Source organism: Portunus trituberculatus, chromosome 20 (assembly GCF_017591435.1).
Source record: "Portunus trituberculatus isolate SZX2019 chromosome 20, ASM1759143v1, whole genome shotgun sequence".
In the NCBI taxonomy this organism is placed as follows: Eukaryota; Metazoa; Arthropoda; class Malacostraca; order Decapoda; family Portunidae; genus Portunus; species Portunus trituberculatus.
Genome location: NC_059274.1, coordinates 9,497,833 through 9,522,832, shown reverse-complemented (window position 1 = coordinate 9,522,832; position 25,000 = coordinate 9,497,833). Strand labels below are relative to the sequence as shown.

Here is a 25,000-nt window from a genome sequence, read left to right as displayed (position 1 = left end):
CTTTCATAGCATCCCACATCCATCTCACCACTCTTCTCAATATCTTTCACTTTTGTCTCAGCTTTTTTACATGATCTGCCACCATTATTGTGTTCCACAGATCAATACAAATGATATCCTCACAAAAAGTTTTAATATGATGTTTTAGCATGGTTATTGTTTTGTGAACATCAAATAAAATTACAGCATATATTTGCATACAGTTAAGACACCTTTGTAATAAACTGGAATCTTCACAGACAATAATTCAGCAAATCCAAGTAAAATAAGCCCTGCTCATCTGATGATGATGTACCATTGCTTCTTCTAATCAATGTTATTTCTCAATGAGCACAGCCGTAACAAAATACTATACTATACCTTTCAACTAATACTAGTTTAAGGTAGCAGTAGCATTCAATCCATACATAAATAGTGGATTTAAGAAAACTATGATGAACCAAAACTTACCATTTCCCACCTAAGGTATAGTATGACAGATGGAAGCATGGTGTGAAATTAACATATGGATGAGGTTGTTTCACCTGGACTCCCTACACTGACTATAATAACACTGACATGGGGACAAGATAAAGTTTGGGATCATCCATCACTACCTTAATTAAAATTAAATTCATTCTAGTTTAGCAATCATATTCAAGACAGCTACTATTTTTCCACAAGAGTACTCAGAACTAAATACACATAGTAGCTTTAGCCAAGATTCATGAACTTTGCAAGAGACTCACAGTAACAAACATTGGTATTTCTGTAAATTATCCACTTTCTTTCAAGCTATGGGAACTCAAAGGCCTCTCATTGAGTGCACATAACTTTTAATCTAAACAGATGGCACCAGTATTATACCTCAATAAGCTTCATGATCAAGTACTGAGACAGTTAATTAATCTTTTTTTTTCCCATATTCTTCATGTCTTCATGCTTCATGATCAAGTACTGAGACAGTTCATTAATCTTTTTTTTTTAAATATTCTTCATGTTCAAACTCAATCAATGCAAAAATACAAAAATATAAGAACAAATCCTTACATAATAATGAATTATCAAATAGCCAAGTACATACCCAGAGGTTAGTGATTACAGTGGAAAGTGTAATGTATCAATACCATTTCTTAATTTCAATAATGAGATAAATTTCATGCAGAGCTAACAAGGCCATAGTTTGGTGTGAGAACCATCAGACTCCAAGCAGCAAGCAGGAGGCAGAAAGCAGAAGGCTGAAAGCAGTAATGTAGAAATATCCAAAGAAGCCATAACCCAGAGTCCATTTAGCACAGCGCCTCATCATCATTATCAATGCAGTCTTAGGGCACATAGAAGATGGGAGATCCAATCTCATGGTATGAAAGAAACATCCAAATCAGAACATCCTGCCCAAAGAAAAGGGAGCAAAGCCATAATTTTCATCTTCCTAACACTATAGCAATTAATTCACCCTTAAATACAATGCCTCACATCAAATGTCTCTTTACCCACCAAAATCAGTTCTACTTTTAGAAATAACAACAATTTGTCAAACCGATACTAAATTCATATTCATTCATGATCTTTAGCACTATCTGTAAATCACCACAACCATTCCATACATCTATCATATACAGTTTCTGCATTCCTACTTATGAGAAGAACAGTGCCAAGGAAAATATAGTCAAGCCAAAGACGGCTAGAGAAGACAAAGTACACGAGTCACCACTATTTTTTGTATTATGATAATCTAAATAAAAGGAAGGATAAACAATTGGGTGTGCTGTGCACTGAATATCCCATCCAACATTAGAAATGGGCTCTAAAGAACAGTGCCAAAGAAAATAGAGTCAAGTCAAAGACTGCAGAGAAGACACAAAGTACAGCAATACTCCGCTTATCAAACAGGATAGGGGGTGTCAAAGCTGTTCGTAGAGTGAAATTCGTTAAGCGGACATAATTTTCCCATAGAAAATAATGGAAATAGGGGAGATGCGTTCTGGGCTGGTCCCCAACATACTACATGGTTTATAAAAAATATACACATGTTTCGCAGCGTATTGGGCCACCGGTGTACCACTACTTTTATTATGTCATATGAGTCATTGGAAGTTAGAGGAGCTACATACAAATTCTCTCACTGATAGCTCCACTGTAATTTGTGCAGGAGCGGATCAAAGTTCACCGTGGTGAGGCAGAGTCTAGCGTATTGCACAAACGCGGGTAACGTGTTAAGCGGCGAAAACACGTTGTTAAGCAGAGCAGAAATACAGGTCAACCTCTTCATACTGCAGAGCGGGAGAGAGTGAGACAGAGGCAGCCAATACCAGCACCAGGAGCTGGATCCAAGATTCTTTAACAACGTCAGAGCAACCTCCTGCCGCGAAATGACATCCATGAACGCTTGGAGGGACGGTAACGAGGTTGCTCTGAGGTTGCTGGGAACACCACCTCTCGAGGTGGTGTTACTGTCTTATATGTATATGCATTCATGTTCACAAAACAACATTTCTGTTAACTTTTTACAAACCTTGCCCCCAAGAAAGGATTGTTTTGTAATGTAGAAAGTGAAATCTTACGTGGAATACCAAAAAATAAAAAAAATAAAGCAGAGATGAGATCGCCCACAGACGAAGCGGGGAGACTCACAGCGACTCGGCCGCTTCTTCTTCTTGTGACCCTTTTAGCTTGCGTCTTACTTTCACCACGATATTAAATTTACTAATACTAATGAATTTACTAATGAAATACCACGGTATTTCATTAGTAATTTACTATCACTCGGTGCCACGGAGTCGAGGTTATCCTCATGGCATGAGCGTATATGAATACTAAGATATGATATCCATTATAGCAGGCAATAGAGGAATGGAAACATAAATTTAATATTGTGGTGAAAGTAAGATGCAAGCTAAAAGGGTCACAAGAAGAAGAAGCAGCCGAGTCACCGCGAGTCTCCCGCCGACGATCGTCTGTGGGCGATTTCATCTCTGCTTTATTTTTTGGTATTCCATGTAAGATTTCACTTTCTGCATTACAAAACAATCCTTTCTTGGGGGCAAGGTTTGTAAAAAGCTAATAGAAATGTTGTTTTGTGAACATAAATGCATATACATATAAGACAGTAACACCACCTCGAGAGGTGGTGTTCCCAGTAACCTCAGAGCAACCTCGTTACCGTCGCTCCAAGCGTTCATGGATGTCATTTCGCAGCAGGAGGTTGCTCTGATGTTGTTAAAGTTTCTTGGATCCAGCTCCTGGCAGCCAATGAGCACTTTTAGGTGGGCTACCAACCTCCACCCGCCAACAGCATCAAATTTTTGTGGATGCTATTTTACGAAGGTTGGTATGTGAGCAGGAGGTTGCTATGGAGGTTGTCTGTACAAACATAGAGAACAACCAGCTTCTTGAATCCAGCCCCAGGAGCACTAGAGACAGAAGCAGGAAGCCAGCCAATCACAGCAAAGCTGCCGGGTTCGGTCCCTCACCCGGCAAATTCAAACCCAGAAAATTCGCTAAAACGGATGTGGTTGTATGTTATGCGGACCTTTTTGGTCTAACTTTATATAGTACGTTAAACCGGAAATTCGTAAGGCAAACGTTCGTTAAGCGGAGTATTACTGTACATGAGTCACCACTATTCTTTGTATTATGATCACCTAACCAAAAGGAAGGATGAGCAGTTGGGAAGGCTGTGAACTGAGTATCCCATCCCACATTAGACTGGGCCCAAAAGATTCACATTCCAGTACACTAGCTATTACACCATCCGAGAAACATAACAATAGAAACCTTGGTATCAAACTGGCTGTGTCCTATGATTACAGATATCATCCACCACAGACTCAAAGGGCAATCAGGTAGAGATGAGTGCACAACTATATGCCCATACTTTTGCCTTTTATTTATTATGATGGACAATTGTAATAATCTCTTGAATAAAGTCCAATCAGTTGATTCAATCATGTCAGCAAAGGGATGGGTCTATCATGGCGCAGCAAAAATAAGCCGAATGGTTTCTCGTAAGACCAAGGGTGACACAAATTATCATAATTGATTGTGGACATTTTGAATTAGTCACTGCTTCCCTACAGATCAATGTTGATATCACAAAACTTGAGGCATTGATCTTATGAAAAATTAGCTAATAAAGACCAGACTGAAAAAAAAAAACATATCAAATACCATGTACTAGAAATGTACACATGCAAAATACACATTTCTGCCACTCAAACATAAAATCTACCAAAAAGACCAGTATGAAGAGGCCTTAATTAAATAAGCCTTGTGAGCCTCACCAATACCTAACACTCTCCATATTTCTTTTTACCAATGTTATCACCACTCCATTACTCCCATTAGAAGCAGCACATTCACTTACAAATGGATCATTTTTCATAATTTGCCTATCTTGGTCTTTGAAACAGCTCATGATTTCCTCATTAAGCACAAGAATTACCATGGTTTAATGGTCTGGTTAGTTTCCATGTTTGAACAAACATTCATTTCAGACTAAAACCTCTAATCTGCAACCTCAGTTTTAGGTAATGATTCATCACAATCTGTAACCCATGATGAATTCATTGATTGAAAACATTACCATGAAGAGAAATAACTGATCTTGTGTAATCTAAATGCCCATCAACAAATCGAGCACAGCTTAACTGACACTGCCTACAACAGGGCTAACTTCATGGACATAAATGTAGTATTGACCACCCTGTCGATTTGGCCCAGTCAAACAAGAACAATAGACAGAGGTAGTGGTCATTTGGGTACAGACAGTGTCTAGTGATTTCACACAACTAGCAAGACAGGCACTTTGTGTGTATTTTAAGTCACAAGCAGTAAGTCAGTCAACAGGTAAAGTGCCCACTTATGCTCGCAGGCACAGCTCAATCATCTGGGCACGGCTTAATGCTTTACTTTCGCAGGTGAAAATGAGAGATTTTATCTCATCTGTAAAGAACTATGACAATAATGAGGAAGAATTAATTGGTTATGGCTTTTCACCTCTTCTTAGGACCCTTCTTCCAGTTCCACTTTCACAAGTAAATATCACTATCCTGCATTTATAAATCTAGAACACCATGTCACAATGTACTGACCTAAAAGCATGCAATTTTTTCCACAAATGTAAACTTGTGAGCAAATTTTAAAGCTACTGCCAAACTGAGATTCACCAAACTTAACATTGCTATACTTGGTGTAGTCAAGTACTTATTGTCACTAAATACAATCAAAGTTTTTCATAGACAATTTCTTTTTCTGATCATTATCAGAGCAAACCAATGCATCTGTCATCTCATCTACAGACACTGATCACCTGAAACCACTTTTTTTTTTCACTTTCAAACTTGATAGCTACATTCCCCTATACACATATCCTTCCTTTATCTCTTACCACACCACTCAATAACTCACTTTTATCATGTTTCACATACCCTTTCTCACAACTTAACCCTTATTCCCCATGAGGCATGATTGTGGCTTGTACGTTAGACTTCATCAGGTACAATCATGGTGCTTCTCAAATATGGCCCTCATTTTATGCTACACAGTTTATTTATGTTTAAGGTTATGTCATATATCAAAGCCTGCCATTGTTCTATTGTTTTAAAAATGGTGGACACTTAACCAATCACATATCAGCTTTTACAAGGGTATGTTTGTGCACATGTGAGGGTACCAAGCGTGAACATGGTGAGTACACTAATGTCAGAGTGTTGTATTCTATAATTTTTTATTAATTTCTTGGTGAGATATAAGATATACGTACATGTATTTCCATGATTAAGTAAGTAGTTCAGAAACATATGATGCATGACAATAATGGGAATTGTTATTTTTATCTCTTTATTGGCTTAGATAAGAATGCATGTTGCTGGCTTAATGAAGTCAGATGAGGAGGATGTGGTGACGCTTGTTGTTTCTGACCGTGAAGAGGTTGACTTTTCATTATATTACATTTTGCTTACTTCCCTGCTTTACTTTCCATAGTGAGTGTATTATATCAAAGGAAAACTTCTTATTGGCTTAGAAAAGAGTATGTGGTTCTGGCTTGATGGATTTGGATAAGGAAGATGTGGTGATGTTTGTTGTTTCTGACCGTAAAAAGTTAAATTCTTCATGATGTTACATTTTGCTTACTCTCTTGCTTTATTTTTCATAATGAAGGCAATATATCAAAGAAAACTTCTTATCTTTGAAATGATATGTCATTCATATGCTTTGTTGATGTGTTTTTGCAAAAAATTGAAGGAAATAAAAGAATATCTTTCTAAATTTATCATGCTACAAAATTTCTTTACCTCTGATTTTTTTCAGGCATATATGTTACATTTGTTCAGTAATGATTATACCACAGCAGGGGGAAACTCTTAAGCTTTCTAATGATATATAATTATCCCAGTGTTTGTTAAAATAACTTGATTGAACACTAAAGGACTCAAGGAATCTCTTTAACATCTTGAAACCACTAACTCCTTTTTATCACAGGGTATAAGGGTTAACAACACCTAATTCCCCATCCTCTGAACCTTCTTCCTCTCTGTATATCTTTTATCATTATGTCTATTTTCTCCCTTCAATTTCCTCATCATTCTTTCAAGAACAGCCCTTCTTTACTTCCTATACTTGTCTCATAGCTGCCACAACCAACTTTATTATATTATGATCTCCCTCAATTCTCAACTTTCTATATACACTGCTGTACTTGAATTGCAAACAAAATTTGTCCCAAAATTGCCATCAGATGCAAAAAAAGATTGGATAGCGAAACCTAAAAAAAAAAAATAATAAAAAAAAAAAAAAAAAAACTTAAAAAGACAATAAAGCATTAAACTGCATTTAATCAACCTTACAATGCACAGCAAATGTACTAGTTAGGTCACAAAAAAAAACGTAATCTTGTACTCAGCTAAGAAGTTGATTGCATGACAGCTTAGCCGTCACAAGAAATAAGTCAAATATAAGTCATATGCCAAGTAACCCAGTGTACTGTTTATAAAATTAATTTTGCTTATTCTGATATTCAACCAATATCAAATTCTATGAAAAAATTTTGATTTGGTTCAATATGGAAGGTTCAATCCTGCAAATTTTGCTCTATGGCAGAAGTCTAATTGCAAATTTATCCTAATATAATGTGGCCTGGGAGAATCACCTGAGAGAGCAGCAGCCTGGTTAAAAAACGTTTATGTATGAGACTGTGAATGTATGTATGTAGACACTTTTTCCAGGCTATATTCCTTTACAAGGGAATGTCAATTTGATACTCACAATACATGGATAGAAAGATAGTTTTTTCAACATGAAGTCCACATAGAAATAAGACAATTAAATTCAGGCAGAACTAATTATATGAAGGATATTACTCATAGTTGTCAGTAAATAATAACAATATGATGAAAATATCCTGGGCAGAATAACTGTGAGATACGTGAAGTCTTCCTCCACAACAAAGATCTAATTCTATAGATATGACAAAAGCTACATCTACAAGAGTTGAACAGCTTTCTACAGGTGACATCAATATACTCTTTTTACAAGCAGAAATAACAATACACTTAAAAGGTGCTACATTGTGCAAACATGAAGACATGCATTCATATATTCATGCATGCATACATGCACACAATGAACATCGTGAATCTGTACATCCTTACAGTTGACAAAAACTACGACCCAGTGCAGGAAGGCAAGGTTAGATGGCAACATGGCATTATCTGTTAGTGCCAGCTACCACAACAAACACTAATAAAAGTAAACAATAAAAAAACTTGCAAGTTCCTACATCCAATGATGGCTTGAACAACTTACATGGCTGAGACACTGCCCCTTAGGAATGTTCTCTAGGCTTTGTGCAAGGCCTCCCTCCCCGACCCTCTCCAAGGTGAGTCTGGGTGGGAGGGGAGGAGCGGAGGCCAGGGACATGGAGGAAGAGGAGGTGGAGGAGGTGGAGATGTTAGGGGCTGAGGTCTGGGATACTAGGGGACGGTTCCGAGCCGGGAGAGGAGGAGGGATATCCGACACAGAGCGAGAGTGAGTTGGATGGTGGTGGTGATGGTGGTGATGGGAGTGTGGGAGGGAAAATGATGGCCGGGACAGGGGAGGAGAGCGGGGAGAGGACCGGGTTTGCGAGTGTAACTGAAAACAAACACAACAAATAAGGGCTTAAAATGACACATACAGAAAAAAATAATAAAAAGTGGAAACTAAGAGTTGTAAATATAACATAATAATAGTAATAAAAAAAAAAAAGAATCTTCAGTTCAAGTCTATTAGTCTGCCACAGCAAAGCAGGTGTATGCGCAGTACCAAGAGCACAATGAAAGCTCTGAAACTCTGCTGAATTTGAGTTCAGAGTAGGAAGTAACTTTTTTTTTTTATCAAGAGATACACTATGTATCCAGTGCATGTCAGCAGCACAGAATATACCAGTCCCTCAATGAAAAATAATTATGTAACAAACAAAACAAAAGAAGAGTGTTAAAATTAGTCAAACTTTAAGCAATTTCAACAATGGCAGCATAAATAGAAAGATTATGACAAAGTATTAAAAATAAAAAAAGAAAAATGAGAAATAATATATAACTCGATCTATATATATATATATATATATATATATATATATATATATATATATATATATATATATATATATATATATATATATAATCAAAGTAAATATTGGCTTACTTGAGCTTCACTGTCTTTCACTGTCTTGAGTTCCTCCTGTATTTTGGCTATTTGACGGTTTATAGAATCCAACTCCTTCTCAAGGTTTCTCTGCATAACCTGCAAGAGGTAAATGCACCATTGACACCCAACAGTCTTTCCCTGTAGGTGGCTCCTTCTTATCATTCACACACACTCAAGGTACACATTCAGCTTGCTTTACTCCTGAGGTTCTTCCTTGTCCTCCCAGTCAATTAACAGTCATCCATAAGACAACTGGCTTCCCTTGCCTTAGCCAGCGTTATTTTGTTTACAGAGTAAATCAAAACAATACAAAGAAAAATATGCAAAACAAAAAATTAAAAGCTCATTAACAAAAAATAGTAATACACTAACAAATTACATTACATGCAACATCAATTCTCAAGAACAGACTACTAAAATTTACACAAATTGAAATTCAGAGGTACCTACCTCATTAGAAGGCTAAGTTTGTCAGATACAGATGAGAGATAAAGGAAAAAGCTGAAAAGTATATATTTGTACACAGGACATGATAAATTAACTAATCTCACATGTGCAAGGCTGCAAGGTGTACAAAGCAACCTCTGCAACACTTCACAGTGGTGTGTACAAAATGGGTATCATTTAACACATAGTATTGGCCCAGTGAACCTAGAAGTGCTACTTGGGTTTGTACACAATGTACATCAGAGGTCTTTGAATGATTGAACACACATGCAACAGTAAGCAGCAAGCACAAAATGCAGAGTCCACCAGCCCATACTTACCTTGGAAGGTCCTCGTTGCAACTCCTGCATGATGCTGTCCCTGACACGACGCTGCTTCTCTAGGTATTTAGTCAACATCTTGCTTTTGTTTGCTTCCATCTGATTCTGTAACTGTGTCTGAAAACAGATGAAATGGATCAGTAAAATGTCTCTGGTAAATGTGGAAAAAAACATCGTACTACTTATTTCAGCACAGTTACAGACAATGATTAGAGGTAACCATCTGGGCTATCAAGATACAATTATGGGGGCAACTTTACTGGCATCTTGCCACCAATATAAGGATCTTGATGCCAGTACTGGTGGCTAGATGCCTCTAAACATATGACACCAGTGGTCATCATCTTGCCACCAATACTGTTTACATTCTCTCACCTGATTTTTTTTTTTTTTTTTTTTTTTGGTGGGGGGCACCTATAGCACCTGTAGGCATACTTGAAGAGTATATGTAAGAAGCGCTGTTCAGGTTTCACCCATTAGTGGTGCAGACAATTTTATTTATAGTGATACCCATATTAGGGTCCATATCACCACCGAAGCATATCTTTAGTGTAACCACCTAGAACATGGATATCCTGGTGACATGTACATAACTTTAAACCACTCGACAAATGGCACAGATAGGGTAAATCATTTGGTACAAGGATGATCATGCAACCCTCTGTCATCTCTATCAGTAAAACAAGCATCTATGAAATACCACGAATGAAAATTATTTGAAGAGAAACATGAAAAGAGAAGCTTCCAAGAAATTAGTAGAAGCTCTGAAGGAGTATCCCAACATGGGGCCTGTAATGCCTGCAGCTTTATTTTTTTTTATCTATTTATTTATTTTATTTTCCTTCTTTTTCTTAGTATATGATTAGCATCCAGCTTTTGTGCTTAATCATAGTAAGCATCAACGGACATTTTCCACAAATGTAAACATATGGTGAACATTTATCCATCATTCAGCAAGTTTACATTTGGGCATCTCCTAATTATTTCAGTGACGAAAGAAAACTAGAGTTTAAGATCAGTTTTATAGATGCACAAATTAGGCATCCAGCTAACTATTTCAGTGACGAAAATAAGCAAGTTAAGGTTAGTCTTATAGATGCACAAATGAAGTCCAATTCAGGCAGAACATTTGCAGTCACAGGTTTTGGTGTGTGCTGTGGCCAAAGCACTCCTTGCCATCAAGAACAGAGACTAGATGCCAAAAAATATCTGCACGTGTGATAGGAAGAACATTCTTTGCCTCTGGTAACAGCAGCTAGATGCCAAGAGAAAATGTCCGTACGATAGGACCTTAATGGCATGCTGCAGTCGAGATTTAGTAAATTATAATAAATTTTCTTCTTTTTTTTTTTTTTTTTTTTTTTTTTTCCAATTCCTGCAGATTATTCTAGGAAAAATATTCAGAATTCATATGGTATATGAATCACGGGCCTAAGCATATGGCAACACTCATTCTGATGCATTTATAGGGACATGAGTGGTGAGCATGGTGCAATACCTCTAAGCATTGTGGTATATTGCCTGTTTTTCCTTGTCATATTACCACTAATATTGGTCTCTGTGGTGTGGCTTCACCCCTCAAATCACTCATCTCCTTCTCGACTTGCCATACAGCACCCCAGTGCAACAAAGAAAGGCGAAAGGAGGGGTTATCTCATACTCCTGCTTGCAGGAGTATGACTTCATTTCTTTACAATTCTGTTTGACACTCCATCAGGACCTAAGGCTTTCCTTACATCTTGTTCTTACATTATTTTCATTATTCATTCTAATGACATTTGTATTCCACTGGGGTTTGACATTGGAAGTCGCTTCCCCTGTGAAGACTGACTGGAAGCAGTTGTTCATCACTCCCACCATATCTTCTGGATCTTCGTACATTTCATTATTGTATTTTAGTTTCCTTATTTCTCCTTTGTTTTTCAGCTACATATTTGTAAAACAATTCTGACTGGTCTTTACATTTATTCACTATATCCTTCTCGTGGTTTTTCTGTTCCATTCTCCAAATCTTGATGTACAGTACTCGATTCTTTTCCGAGCATAGTCTAACGAATGATTTTGTCTTCTATTTCTTCTCAATCTGTTCCAGGCCTTTCTCTTTCCATCCCTGCTGACTCATATCTTCTGTGTCAAGACTTGCCAATTTTCTTGACTGGCATAAGTTTCATTATTCCTTATCCATTAAAATATTACACTTGTTTTCAGTTTTCTCTGATATATAAAATTCAGTCCAGTCTGCTTGTTCAAAGTATTTCCTTAATTCTGTAAAGTTAGTTTTACTATAATTGTACCTTCTATTTTTATAGTCTCCATTCCTAATATCATCCAGTCCTTCTTTCAGCCTGAATTCAAGTACAGTAATACATGGTCACTTTTACCAAGTGGACTCTTGTATTCCAAGTTATCGAGTACAGTAAGTCCTCGTTATACAGTACATATGCATTCCTGAAAACCTTACCATAAATTGAAATTACTGTATACTGAACCCATTATAACATGTAATAATAGGAAATGCATTCCAGCACGTCATCACCCCTACAGAAATGAAAATACATGAAAATAGTCATAAAAAAAGTGTAAAGTACTGCGCAAAAGAAATAAACACTAAATGTTTTTATTTACCTTTCACTCGCCATGTATTCGATCAGATGATGTCCCTCCCAAGGCTAAGGGACAGTAGGGATTTCAGCCCTTACTCATCTTCCACTAGTGGCTAGACGAGGATAAGACGTTGTCGTCTGCACTGTCAGAAACAGATGTGGAAGGACCAGCTGTAGCAGGATCAGCACGTTTCACATGTTTGAAGAAAGAGGATATGGAGGAAGGGCCAGCTGTAGAACCGTCAGCACCGGATGTGGAAGGACCAGCTGTAGCAGGGTCGGCAGGTGTGACAGGGACTGTCTGACTTTGAAGAATGAGTAGATGGAGGAATGTGGTTTTTTTCTTATTTTTTCATCATAGATTTCTTGATAAATCTTGACACTTTTCTCTACATCATGAGTCACTTTGCTACTCCTGGCAGGATTTGGGTCACGTTCCTTCGGGGTTTCCAGAGCTTTTTCGATACCACCGAGACATTCTCTAAGAGTTTTGATGTCCAGGCCACACACAGGTTCTTCTTCCTCGTCTCCCTCTTTTTCTGCCTCCTGTGATGCCTTTGTCTAGCTCTATAATTTCATTATTTGAGAGAGGTTCAGCATGACTTTCCAAAAGATCTTGAACATCATCATCATCAACTTCATCAAAGCCAGCCCTATGGCACAGATTTACTATGTCATTTCTGATCGTACCGATGTCGTCTTCAGCGAAGCCTGGGAAGTCATGCGTGCATTCTGGCCATACTTTATTCCACGCCAAGTTCATGGTAGACATCTTCAATTCATCCCAAGATGGCTTAATGTTATCTAAGACGTGCTTGATGTTATACGACTTCCACCATTCTCCGATAGTGGGCTTACCAGGCCCATCTGTGGTCCATCTTTCTTTGATCAAACACACATATTTTACCTATTGTACTTGTTAGGGACACTGGCCGCTGGTAGTAGGCTTTAAATGTTTGCCATAATTATCATAAGTATATTTGTGCTTACAATAGACCCTTTAATATTCCATTTATTCATCTAATTAGTAATACATGTAATTAATATCTAATGCAGTTAAAAAAAAAGGAGGGGAGGGGAAGAAATAACAGACTCCAAGGGTGGTCAAGTTAAAGTCAGTATTTTAAGTGGCGGGGAGGTGTGGCGTGAATGACGTCATCACCCCTGCTCCCCACTCTAGCCCCTCTCGGATGACATGACCAGATAACGTATCTGTGAATTTTTCTTACCGTATATTGAAACAAGGGTAGTAATTTCCAAATACCATAACTGTGAATTTACCAGATAAAGAACTGCTGTATAACAAGGACTTATTGTACAGTGAAATCACTCTTGCTCCCATCATCCATCATTGGTGACACAGTGACGTAGAGCATATGTTTACTCCTGATGAGTGTTGCCAGCTCACAAGCAAAGAAAACGGGAAGAAAATAGCCAAAATATAGTCATGAAAAGTCTAAATGTCTATCGACGTGCCCCGAGTCTTGCGTGATGAACGTCTATCGATGTATCCAGAGTTTTGCAGGTAAGTTGTTATTTTAGGCAATATAGTTCATTTTTATCATGCATACAATAAACATTGTATTTATCTTATATTAAATCTATATTTGGTTGGTATTTAACCCCCTTCCTCGGCAGAAACGAGTATACTCGTTTTCAATAAATGTTCTGTTTTCAGTCGTCGACGAGTATACTCGTCTAAAATTTTACCTTCAAAAACCAGCTACAGACTTATATATTCGTTTTCACTAAATGTTCCGTTTTCAGTCGTCGACGAGTATACTCGTCTAAAACTTGACCTTCAAAAACCAACCACAGACATATATACTCGTCGATTCTGGGCCTTTCTAAGCCATTCTATGTGTGAAACGAGTATTCTCGTCAAATCGTACGCCTGGCAGAGGCGACAGGGAGGAGCGGTGGGATTTCAAGGACGCTCTTACTAGACTAGTAGACTTGCTCCGGCAACCACTGTTGTCACACGGGTGTTGTTTTCATCCACATTACCATTCATTTTTTGTACCCTTTTCAAATAATTTACACTCCAAATGTCTAGTTCTGAGGAAGATAGCTAATATGAACCTTCCCTCAGAAGTTTGAATACTTTTGATGACACTGCCAGTTTATCAGACAATGAATATTTTTCAACAAGTGAGGATGAGGAGGAGGAGGGAGGTGAGGGGAGAGCTTGGAGTTTATAGGAAGACAAGTTAACTCGTATATGTCTACAAAGGTATTTTCAAAATAAAAAGTTAACCACAAAAATGGGGAAAAACAGTAATTACAAGCTGTTTTCATAATCAGAAGGAAAAATACTATATATAAAAAAAATTTGTCTGAAAAAGAAACATTTTTAACTAAAAAACTGTTGGGGAAAGGGTTAAAGCATGTTTTGTTTTGTTTTTGGGGTGGGTGGGTGAATTCATATCACAAGAACAAATTAATTCTATTTCCATTAATTTCTATGGGAAAAACTGATCTGATATACGATTTTTTTTATATACAACGATCGTCACAGAACGAATTAAATTCATATGTCGAAGTACCACTGTACAGTAAAGTCCCGGGTTACGTCGGTCTCGAGTTACGTCAAACTCGTAGTTACGTCAGTCCACTATAAGGCAATTTAAGATTAAAAAAATTGAAAATTTATAAATCATAAAGTGCGGGATTTATTGTTATTGTTGGTGGTTGCCCGCCACACCGCCCGCCTCACGCTTGAATACAATAACACCCTGCCTCAGTTCCACCACACCATCGCCCCTGGCAAGAGTGTTATCCTACTTCTGCGTTTACTGACTCAAGTTCTTAGTATCTTGCTCAATGGCACCAAAGAGAAAACTCCTTAGTGACAGCAGTGATGCTAAGAAAAGGAAAACCATTACGCTACAAGAAAAAGAGGACATAATTAAAAGACATGAGAAGGGAGGCAGCAGCTGTGTGAGGGAGGGAAGAAGAAAATGGGAAGCCCGTTACCATGACAACGGGGAGGTTGACGACCTTGAGGGCTCGCACACCCATCACAACAATAACTCCGGAGCCTTCGCCTGGGCCACACGACACTCACAGCTGACTTGCACCGTCTGCGCCTGTCTGCTGATCCCTATTGCCCTTTCCTATTGCATTTCCTGCCCCGCTGCCCACGCTTCTACTCCCACCGCACTGCACTACGCTCCCAGCTGTCCGCCCTGTGGGCGTCACAACATTCGACCTGCCCACCCTCCTGGCAGCCTTAGGCGTCCACCCCTCTCAGCAACCTGCAGTCTCGCGTTCGTGGCCCTAATCAACAACAAAAACAAGCTTGTGTTTCATATTCCTACATAGTTGTAAATAATATAACAATATAACCTTTAACTTAACTGAATGACCATAAACAATGATTGGTTGAAAACTCGATAATATGCTTTGAAATGTAAGGAAACTTGAGTTACGTACAAAATCGACTTATGTCATGTTTCAGGAATGTAACTCTGATGTAAACTGAGACCTTACTGTATTTGTCTTTAATTTTCAGTCTCGGTACATATCTATTCACTCCATCATTATAAATTTCTTTAAATGTCATCCACTTTTCCTCCACTCCTGCCTGGTTATCAAATCTAGTCCAGTCTGTCTTTTGGAAAATGTCTTTTGAGTTCTCTAAAATTTGTTTTGCTATATGTCAATTTTCCTTTTCTATGTTCTTCATTCCATTCATTCTTAATCACTTCCTTGAAGGTCGCTACTATTAGTACATGATCACTTTTTGCCAAAGGTGTCTTATACTCTACTCCATCCACAATTTCAGGTTCCATTGTAAATAATAAATCCAGTCTTGATGGCTCTTCACTATTCCTAAATCTGATGTTTTCTTGAATCCATTGTGTCATTGTATATTCCATAGTTAACTCCAGAAATGTGTAACCCCATGAATCCTCATTTCCCTCTGAAGTCATATCTTCCCAGTACACTTCCTTACAGTTGAAGTTTCCCATTATTACAGTATTTCTTTTCTTTTCTAATATTTTGATTAGTGAGTGTTCAAGTATCTTTCAAAACTTCCTCATATTCTCTTAGACTCCAAGATCTTGTCTTGGGTGGTACATAGCAGACTACAAATTCTCTCTTCTCCATATAATTTTTCTCAACTACGACTGACATAATTTCTGCACTGTTATTGCCATAATTCATGTTCGTTACCTTTAGGTTTTTTTTGCTTAGTATCATCACTCCTCCACCCTGCTTCACTTTTCTATTTTTCATATAGATATTGTACAGCCCATTCCCAATGGGGTTTAGTGTCAGTTGATCTCTTTAGTTTTTTTTTTCTGTGATCCCCATTGTGTCAGGCTCAACCTCTTCAATAAAGTCGTTCAAATAATTTATCCCTGAGACGAGTCTGTTTATATTAGTATAAGCAACTTTTAATTTTCCACATTTCCCCTCATTTCCTCCTCTGCTCTTTCTTCTCTTTCCTTGATGTACCATTTCCTCAGTCTCACGTTCCAAACTTTCCAAAAAAAAAATTTTTTTTCTCCGTCTCTGTACGTTTCTCATTTCTTTCTTTGACTTAGTTTCTCAATTCTTTCAATCTTTCTCTCTCTTCCAAATTCATGCCTCTTTTTATCCATACATCTTTGTATACATCTGAATGAGCTAGTTTTCTTGCTCTCGTTTATAGTTCTTCCACTGCTACTTGTGATCTTAATTTTATTTTCATAGGTCTTACATGTCCATCACTGTATGTCCTCATCCTGTACACTTCTTCTATTTCACTATCAAGACTTTGTCCTTCATCCTGAATCGTATTTATTCTGTCTCTTGCCAACTCTTTCTCTTCTTTTTCCCTTACATACCAGATTGGATTTTGCTTTACTTTCAAACCCAATACCAGGGGTGTGGAGTCAGAGTCGGAGTCGAGGAGTCGAGGAGTTGGCTACTTTTGGCCGGAGTCGGAGTCGGAGTCGGAATTGCAGTCAGAGTCGGAGTCGGACTCGGTAAAAATATGAGCGACTCCAACTCCTTTACGTGATAAATTTTCAAGTAAAGATTCCACTTCATGGAGATTCCTATAAATTGGGAGAAATTGACTTTGTGGAGGATGTGTCCAATCAAGCATTACATATAAGGATAATTCTTATTAATTTATGATAATTATATAATCGTCAAGTACACTTTTATTATGGATTGACTCGAAAATATGTAAGTATTGATTCTCTTAACTTTCGTCTTTTTTGGGTGTGGCAACTAGCGGGCCTTTTGTTTAATCTTTTCCCTTGGCTACCATCCTTCATGTAAAAAAAAATAGACTATATCATTGTACTGTAAAAAAAAAAAAAAAAGAAAAAAGAAAAAAGCGCAGTCGGAGTCGGAGTCGCAACCTTCAAATTTCCTGGAGTCGGAGTCGGAGTTGCAACATTTAAATTTACTGGAGTCGGAGTAGGAGTCGGACTTTTGAAAATCCGACTCCACACCCCTGCCCAATACTACAATAGTTGGTAGATCCATAGCCTTTAGTCTCTCATCATATGTCATCCCTTCAAATTCTGGAACCATTCTTATAGCCATTTTTTGTAGTCTCTCCAACTTACTTATGTGTTTCGTTTTATGGGAAGTCCACACAACTCTTGCATATTCCTATCTGGGTCTTATTATATTACTTATCAATTTCTTCATCATTTCTTTGTCCATGCAGTGAAACGCTAATCCAATATTCCTTAGCAAATTATGTCTGAAAATTCTATCAAAAAGGCTTACCGGTTGATTGTTTTCTTCCATCGTCACTCCCAACTCCTTTTCCTTTTTTACTTTCTTCAGTTCTACTCCATCTCCCATCTTATAGATTCCAACTGGCCGTCTTTCACTCTTTCCCATTTCCATGACATGGCTTTTGTCCACATTGAATTCCATCTCCCACTTTTTACTCCATTTCCAGATCTTATTTAGGTCTTCCTGCAGTATTTCACAATCCTCTTTTTGCTTTATAACTCTGCACAGTTTCGCATCTTCCGCAAACAGATTTATGTAGCTATTCACTCCCTCTGGCATGTCGTTTATATATACGAGAAAAAGTATTGGCGCCAATATTGACCCCTGTGGCATTCCGCTGTCTACTGTTCTCCACTTGGACTTCATATCTTTAACTATCATCCTTATTTCTCTCCTCGTCAAGTAATTTTTCATCCATCTCAATGTGCTTCCTTTTAAGCCATCCTTCTCCTCTAACTTCCATAGTAATCTTTCATGTGGCACTATATCAAACGCCTTTTTTAAATCTAAATAAATACAGTCAATCCTCTCTCTCTGGTACTTTATCAACTATTCTAGAGTAGAAACTCAATAAATTTCTTACACATGACCAACCTTTTCTAAAACCAAATTGGCTATTTGATAATAATTTGTTGTCTTCAAGAAACTCAATCCATTGCTTCTTTATTACTTTTTCACACATCTTGTATATTACACTAGTTAGTGATACCGGTCTGTAATTTAAAGGTTCTTCTTTCCTTCCGCTCTTACATATGGGAACCACCTCTGCTCTTTTCCACTCCAATGACACTGTTCCATTTTCTATTGAGCATTTTATGATGATGTATATAGGGTTTGCTAGTTCTTCCCTACATTCTTTCAATATTCTGCCTGAGACTTCATCCGGTCCCATTGCCTTTTCCTCATCTAGTTCCGTCATCAACTTTTTTATTTCAAGCTTGGTTACTCTAATCTCTTTCATATGGACAGTCTCTCTATTACCCTGTGGTCTTTCAAATTTGGATTCCTTAGTAAAAACCTCATGAAATTTACTATTTAACAGTTCTGCCATTCTTTTGGGTCTTCCACCACTCCGTTCTCTCCTTTTAACCTTTCTATTGTTTCTTTTTGTCTTATTTTTCCATTTATGAATCTGTAGAACAATTTTGGTTGTTCCTTACATTTTTCGACAATGTCCTTTTCATAGTTCTTTTCTTCTTCCTTTCTCACCTTAGCATATTCATTTCTTGCTGTTTTGAAGTTTTCCTTATTTTCTGGATTTCTGTTTCTTCTCCACCTTTTCCATGCTCCATCTCGTTTCTCCTTTGCCCTAGCACATCTTGCATTAAACCAATCTTTCTTTCCTTCTTCTTTAGGTCTATATTTCGGACATATTCCTGACTCCTGTTTTGTATATTTCCAAAAATAAGTTATATTTCTCTTGAACCGTTAATGAGTTTTCCATCTCCTCCCAGTTTACGTTTTAAAATAGTTCTTGAGATTCTCAATATCAGCCTTTCTGTAATTTAATCGGTCTCCTTTGTATGATTCATCTCTATCTTCCTTTCCTTCTTCTATATCCATTTCTAATATTACATGGTCACTCTTTCCCAATGGGCACTTGTATCTTATATCATCGTTAATTGGTATATCCCTTGTAAAACTAGGTCCAATCTTGCCGGCTCATCGTTTCCTCTGAATCTTGTGTTTTCCTTTACTCTTTGGACCATCAAATTATCTATCATTAGGTTCAGGAATCTATCTCCCCAGGCATCTTCCCCCATACCACTTTCATAATTTTCCCAGTCTACCTCCTTACAGTTGAAATCTCCTACCAATATCACTTTTCTCCTTTCTTTAATGATTCTTGTAAGACTCCTTATTGTGTCATCTATCATGTCTTTATATTCTTGGTTAGTCCATGAGTTTGTTTTGGTGGCACATATGTTCCAATGATTGTTAACTCCTTTTTATTAATATGCATCTTAACATACAGTATTTCTGATTTTCCTTCCCAAACTCCACTTGATTTACCACTATCTCCTTCCTTAACATCATCATGACTCCTCCTCCTCCTTTACCCACTCTGTCTCTCCTCCATATATTATACCTTTTATCTATGTCTATTTTATTGCCTCATTTAACTTTGTTTCCACCAGGCATACAATATCTGGTTCTTCTTTCTTTATGTAATCTCTTAATTCTAATTTACTAGATAAAATCCCATCTATGTTTGTATACATCATTTTAATCTCTTGTTCTTATCATTTTTAGTTAAACTTGCTCCATCTTTTCTCTTCTTCTCTTTTATATACCATTTCCTTATCCTGTCTCCTATAATTCTCCAAAAATGCCTTCTCCTCCTCTGACCTTTCATTATTTTTTCTCTTGCTTCTGCCACCAGTTCATTGTGTCTCTTCCTTTCCTCCTCGTTTCTATTTTTCTATATATATATATATATATATATATATATATATATATATATATATATATATATATATATATATATATATATCTTTGCAACCTTCTGTTTCTCTGAGTTTTGTTTTTCTATATAGTACTTCTTCTGCTGCTGCTTGTGATTTTAGTAATATCTTAATTGGTCTCACTGTTCCTTCTTGATATGGTCCCATTCTATGGATTTCTTCTACTTCCTCTTCTAAGTTCTGTCTATCCTCGTCATTCAGATGTTTTAGTAGGTCTTTTACTGATTTCATTTCGTCTTTTTCCCTTCTTGGTCTATATTTAACATTTTTTTCTTTCAGTCCAAAAATAATTACACTTTTTTTTTCTGCAATTTCTCTTACTAAATTTTCTTTTTTCTTGAGGACTCCTATCATTTTGTTTGTCATATTTTCATCTCTTTCTTTTAACTGTTCTTGAAATACTTCTTGAAATGATTCCTTGTCTTTCTTATCTTGGATTCTCCATGCTTGTACTTCTTTTTTAATCACGTCTTGTACTCTTTCTTCTTCCTTATTAACTAGATCTTTCAGCTTCTCTTTTTCTTTCTCAGCTTTACCGAGTCCTTCTTCCATCAATTTCTTGTAGTTAGCTATTTGCACTTTTAATTCTTCATTTATGATTCTTAGCCTAGTTTCGTTTTCTTCCACTCTTTTTATCCTTTCTTTCAATTTCTGGAGCTCTTTATCCTGTTCTTCATTCTCTTTCATTCCCATACTCTCCTTTATCAATTTATCTAATTTACGTTCGATAGTCAACACTCTATCAAATAGTGAAGTATGTGCCGTATCAAAGCCTTCAAATCTCTTTCTCCCTCACCAACATTGTCATCATCAGCTTTCATTCTTTCCTGTGTCATACCTGCATTTAGATGGAATCTCTTTCTCACTCATGATTTTGTAACATTATTTAACACTGTATTCATGAAAAAAAATGAGTCCACACTATCGCCCAGGCCACTGTAAACCCAAACAAAGGTAGTGAAGATCAGCTGATTCTCAGGAGCAACGGTATTATGTCCTTCCTCACCGTGTCATGTGTGTATTTACCTAGTTGTATTTACCTAGTTGTAGTTTTACAGGGCCTGGGCTTTATGCTCGTGTGGCCCGTCTCCATATCTACACTTATCCAATCTTACTTTAAAAGTGTGCACACTCGTTGCAGACACTACTTCTTCATCTAAACTGTTCCACGTCTCAATACATCTCTGGAAACTATATTTTTAATATCTCTCAGACATCTTCCTTTCTCAGCTTTTTACTATGCGATCTTGTGCTTCGATGTCATATTCTTCTCTCAGGATCAGTTTCTCATTATCCACTTGGTCCATTCCATTGATCAATTTATAAACTTGTATCAGGTCTCCTCTCTCCTTCTTTGTTCCAGGGTTGGTAGATCCATAGCCTTTAGTCTCTCCTCATATGTCATCCCTTCAAATTCTGGAACCATTCTTGTAGCCATTTTTGTAGCCTCTCAATTTCCTTATGTGTTTCTTTTATGAGGGTCCACACTACTCCTGCATATTCCAATCTGGGTCTTATTATAGTACTTATCAATTTCTTCATCATTTCTTTGTCCATGTAGTGAAATGCTACTCCAATATTCCTTAGCAAATTATATGTTTCTCTAAAAATTCTATCAATATGGCTTACTGGTTGATTGTTTTCTTCCATCGTCACTCCTAAGTCCTTTTCCTTTTTACTTTCTCCAGTTCTACTCCATCTCCCATCTTATAGATTCCCACAGGTCGTCTTTCACTCTTTCCCATTTCCATGACATGGCTTTTGTTCACATTGAATTCCATTTCCCACTTTTACTCCATTCCCAGATCTTATTTAGGTCTTCTTGCAGTATTTCACAATCCTCTTTTGCTTTATAACTCTGCACAGTTTCGTATCATCCAAAACAGATTTATGTAGCTGTTCACTCCTTCTGGCATGTCGTTAATATAAATGAGGAAAAGTATTGGTGCCAATACTGACCCCTGTGGCACTCCGCTTTCTACTGCTCTCCACTTGACTTCATATCTTTAACTACCGTCCTTATTTCTCTCCCCTCAAATAATTTTCTATCCATCTCAATGTGCTTCCTTTTAAGCCACCCTTCTCCTCTAACTTCCACAGTAATCTTGCATGTGGCACTTTGTCAAACGCCTTTTTAAATCCAAATAAATGCAGTCAACCCATCCTCTCTCTCTTGTACTCTATCAACTATTCTAGAATAGAAACTCAATAAATTAGTTACACAAGACCGTCCTTTTCTAAAACCAAATTGGCTATTTGATATTAATTTGTTGTCTTCAAGGAACTCGATCCATTGTTTCTTTATTATTCTTTCACACATCTTGCATATTACACTAGTTAGTGATACCGGTCTGTAATTTAAAGGTTCTTCCTTCCTTCCGCTCTTATATATGGGAACCACCTCAGCTCTTTTCCATTCTACTGGTACTGTTCCATTTTCTATTGAGCATTTTATGATGTTGTATATAGGACTTGCTAGTTCTTCCCTACATTCTTTCAGTATTCTGCCTGAGACTTCATCCGGTCCCATTGCCTTCTCTTCATCCAGTTCCTTCATTAACTCTTTTATTTCAAGCTTGGTTACTTTAATCTCTTTCATATAGATTGTCTCTATTACCCTGTGGCCTCTCAAATTTGGATTCCTTAGTAAAGACCTCCTGGAATTTTTATTTAATAGTTCTGCCATACTTTTGGGTCTTCCACCATCCGTTCTCTCCTTTTAACCTTTCTATTGTTTCTTTTGCCTAATTTTTCCATTTATGAATCTATAGAACAATTTTGGTTGCTCCTTACATTTTTCGACAATGTCTTTTCAAGTTCTTTTCCTCTTCCTTCCTCACCTTAACATATTCATTTCTTGCTGCTTTAAAGTTTTCCTTATTTGCTGGATTCCTATTTCTCCTCCACCTTTTCCATGCTCCATCTCTTTTCTCCTTTGCCTTGGCACACCTTGTATTAAACCAATCATTCTTTCCTTCTTCTTTAGGTCTATATTTTGGGACATATTCCCTGATTCCTGTTTTACATATTTCCAAAAATAAGTTATATTTGTCTTGCATTGTCTCTGAGTTTACCATCTCCTCCCAGTCTACGTTTCTAAAATAGTTCTTGAGATTCTCAATATCAGCCTTTCTGTAATTTAATCAGTCTCCTTTGTATGAATCGTCTCTATCTTCCTTTCCCTCTTCTATATCTATTTCTAATATTGCATGGTCACTATTTCCCAATGGGCACTTATATCATCATTCATTTGTATACCCCTTGTAAAAACTAGGTCCAATCTCGCCAGCTCGTCGTTTCCTCTGAATCTTGTGCATTCCTTTACTCTCTGGTCCATCATATTGTCTATCATTAGGTTCAAGAATCTTTCTCCCCAGGCTTCTTCCCCCATACCACTTTCATAATTTTCCCAGTCCACTTCTTTACAGTTGAAATCTCCTACTAATATCACTTTTCTCCTTTCTTTAACGATTCTCATTAGACTCCTTATTGTGTCATCTATCATGTCTTTATATTCTTGATTGGTCCATGAATTTGTTTTGGTGGCACATATGTTACAATGATTGTTATCTCTTTTTTATTAATATGTATCTTAATATACAATACTTCTGCTTTTCCTTCCCCACATTCCATTTAATTTATCACTAACTCTTTCCTTAACATAATCATGACTCCTCCTCCTCCTTTACCCACTCTGTCTCTTCTCCATACATTATACCTATTATCCAAGACTATTTTGATTGCCTTATTTAGTTTTGTTTCAGCCAGGCATACAATATCTGGATTTTCTTTCTTATGTAATCTCTTAATTCTAATTTACTTGATAAAACCCGTCTATGTTCGTATACATCATTTTAGTCTTTTGCCTTTATCATTTTTAGTTAAACTTGTTCCACTTTTTCTCTTCCTTCTCGTTTATATACCATTTCCTTATCCTGTCTCCTAGAATTCTCCAAAAATGCCTTTCCTCTTCTGACCTTTCATTATTCTTTTCCTTACTGCTGCTGCCAGTTCATTGTATCTCTTCCTTTCTTCCTCATTTCTATTTTTCTTTATATAGATATCCTTGCAGCCTTCTGTTTCTCTAAGTTTTGTTGTTCTATATAATATTCTTCTGTTGCTGCTTGTGATTTTAGTAGTATTTTAATTGGTCTCGTTTTTCCTTCTTGATATGGTCCCATTCTGTTTATTTCTTCTACTTCCTCTTCCAAGTTCTGCCTATCTTCGTTTAGATTCTTCAGTAGGTCTTTGACTCATTTCATTTTTTCTTTTTCTCTTTTTGGTCTATATTTCATATTTTTTTCTTTTATTCCAAATACGACTACACTTCTTTTTTTCAGTAATTTCTCTAACTAAATTTTCTTTTGTCTTGAGGACTCCTATCATTTTGTTTGTCATATTTTCTTCTTTTTCTTTAAGTTGTTCTTGAATCACTCCTGAAAATCAGCCTTATTTTCTTATCTTGGACTCTCCATGTTTGTACTTCTTTTTTAATCACGTTCTGTACTCTTTCCTCTTCCTTGTTTACTAGATCTTTCAGCTTCTCTTTTTCTTTCTCGGCTTTACCGAGTCCTTCTTCCATCTGCTTTTTGTAGTTAGCTACTTCCTTTTTAGTTCTTCGTTTTCCGCTCTTAGCCTAGCTTCATTTTCTTCCACTTTTTTCATTCTTTCTCTCAGTTTTATAAACTCTTTATCCTGTTCTTCATTCTCTTTCATTTCCATCTTCTCCTTTATCAGTTTATCTAGTTTA

At 37.0% G+C, this 25,000-nt stretch overlaps 1 protein-coding gene across 1 annotated transcript in view; it reads right to left on the bottom strand.

Annotated features, from left to right (window-relative positions):
* Positions 1-25,000, bottom strand: part of LOC123506796 (rho guanine nucleotide exchange factor 11-like) — a gene marked incomplete in the record, with an annotated part of 643,649 nt that overhangs the window by 567,424 nt on the left and 51,225 nt on the right. The window contains 3 exon segments of the mRNA XM_045259143.1: positions 7,786-8,112; positions 8,665-8,763; positions 9,435-9,551. Coding sequence (XP_045115078.1) covers positions 7,786-8,112; positions 8,665-8,763; positions 9,435-9,551 — 543 coding nt within the window.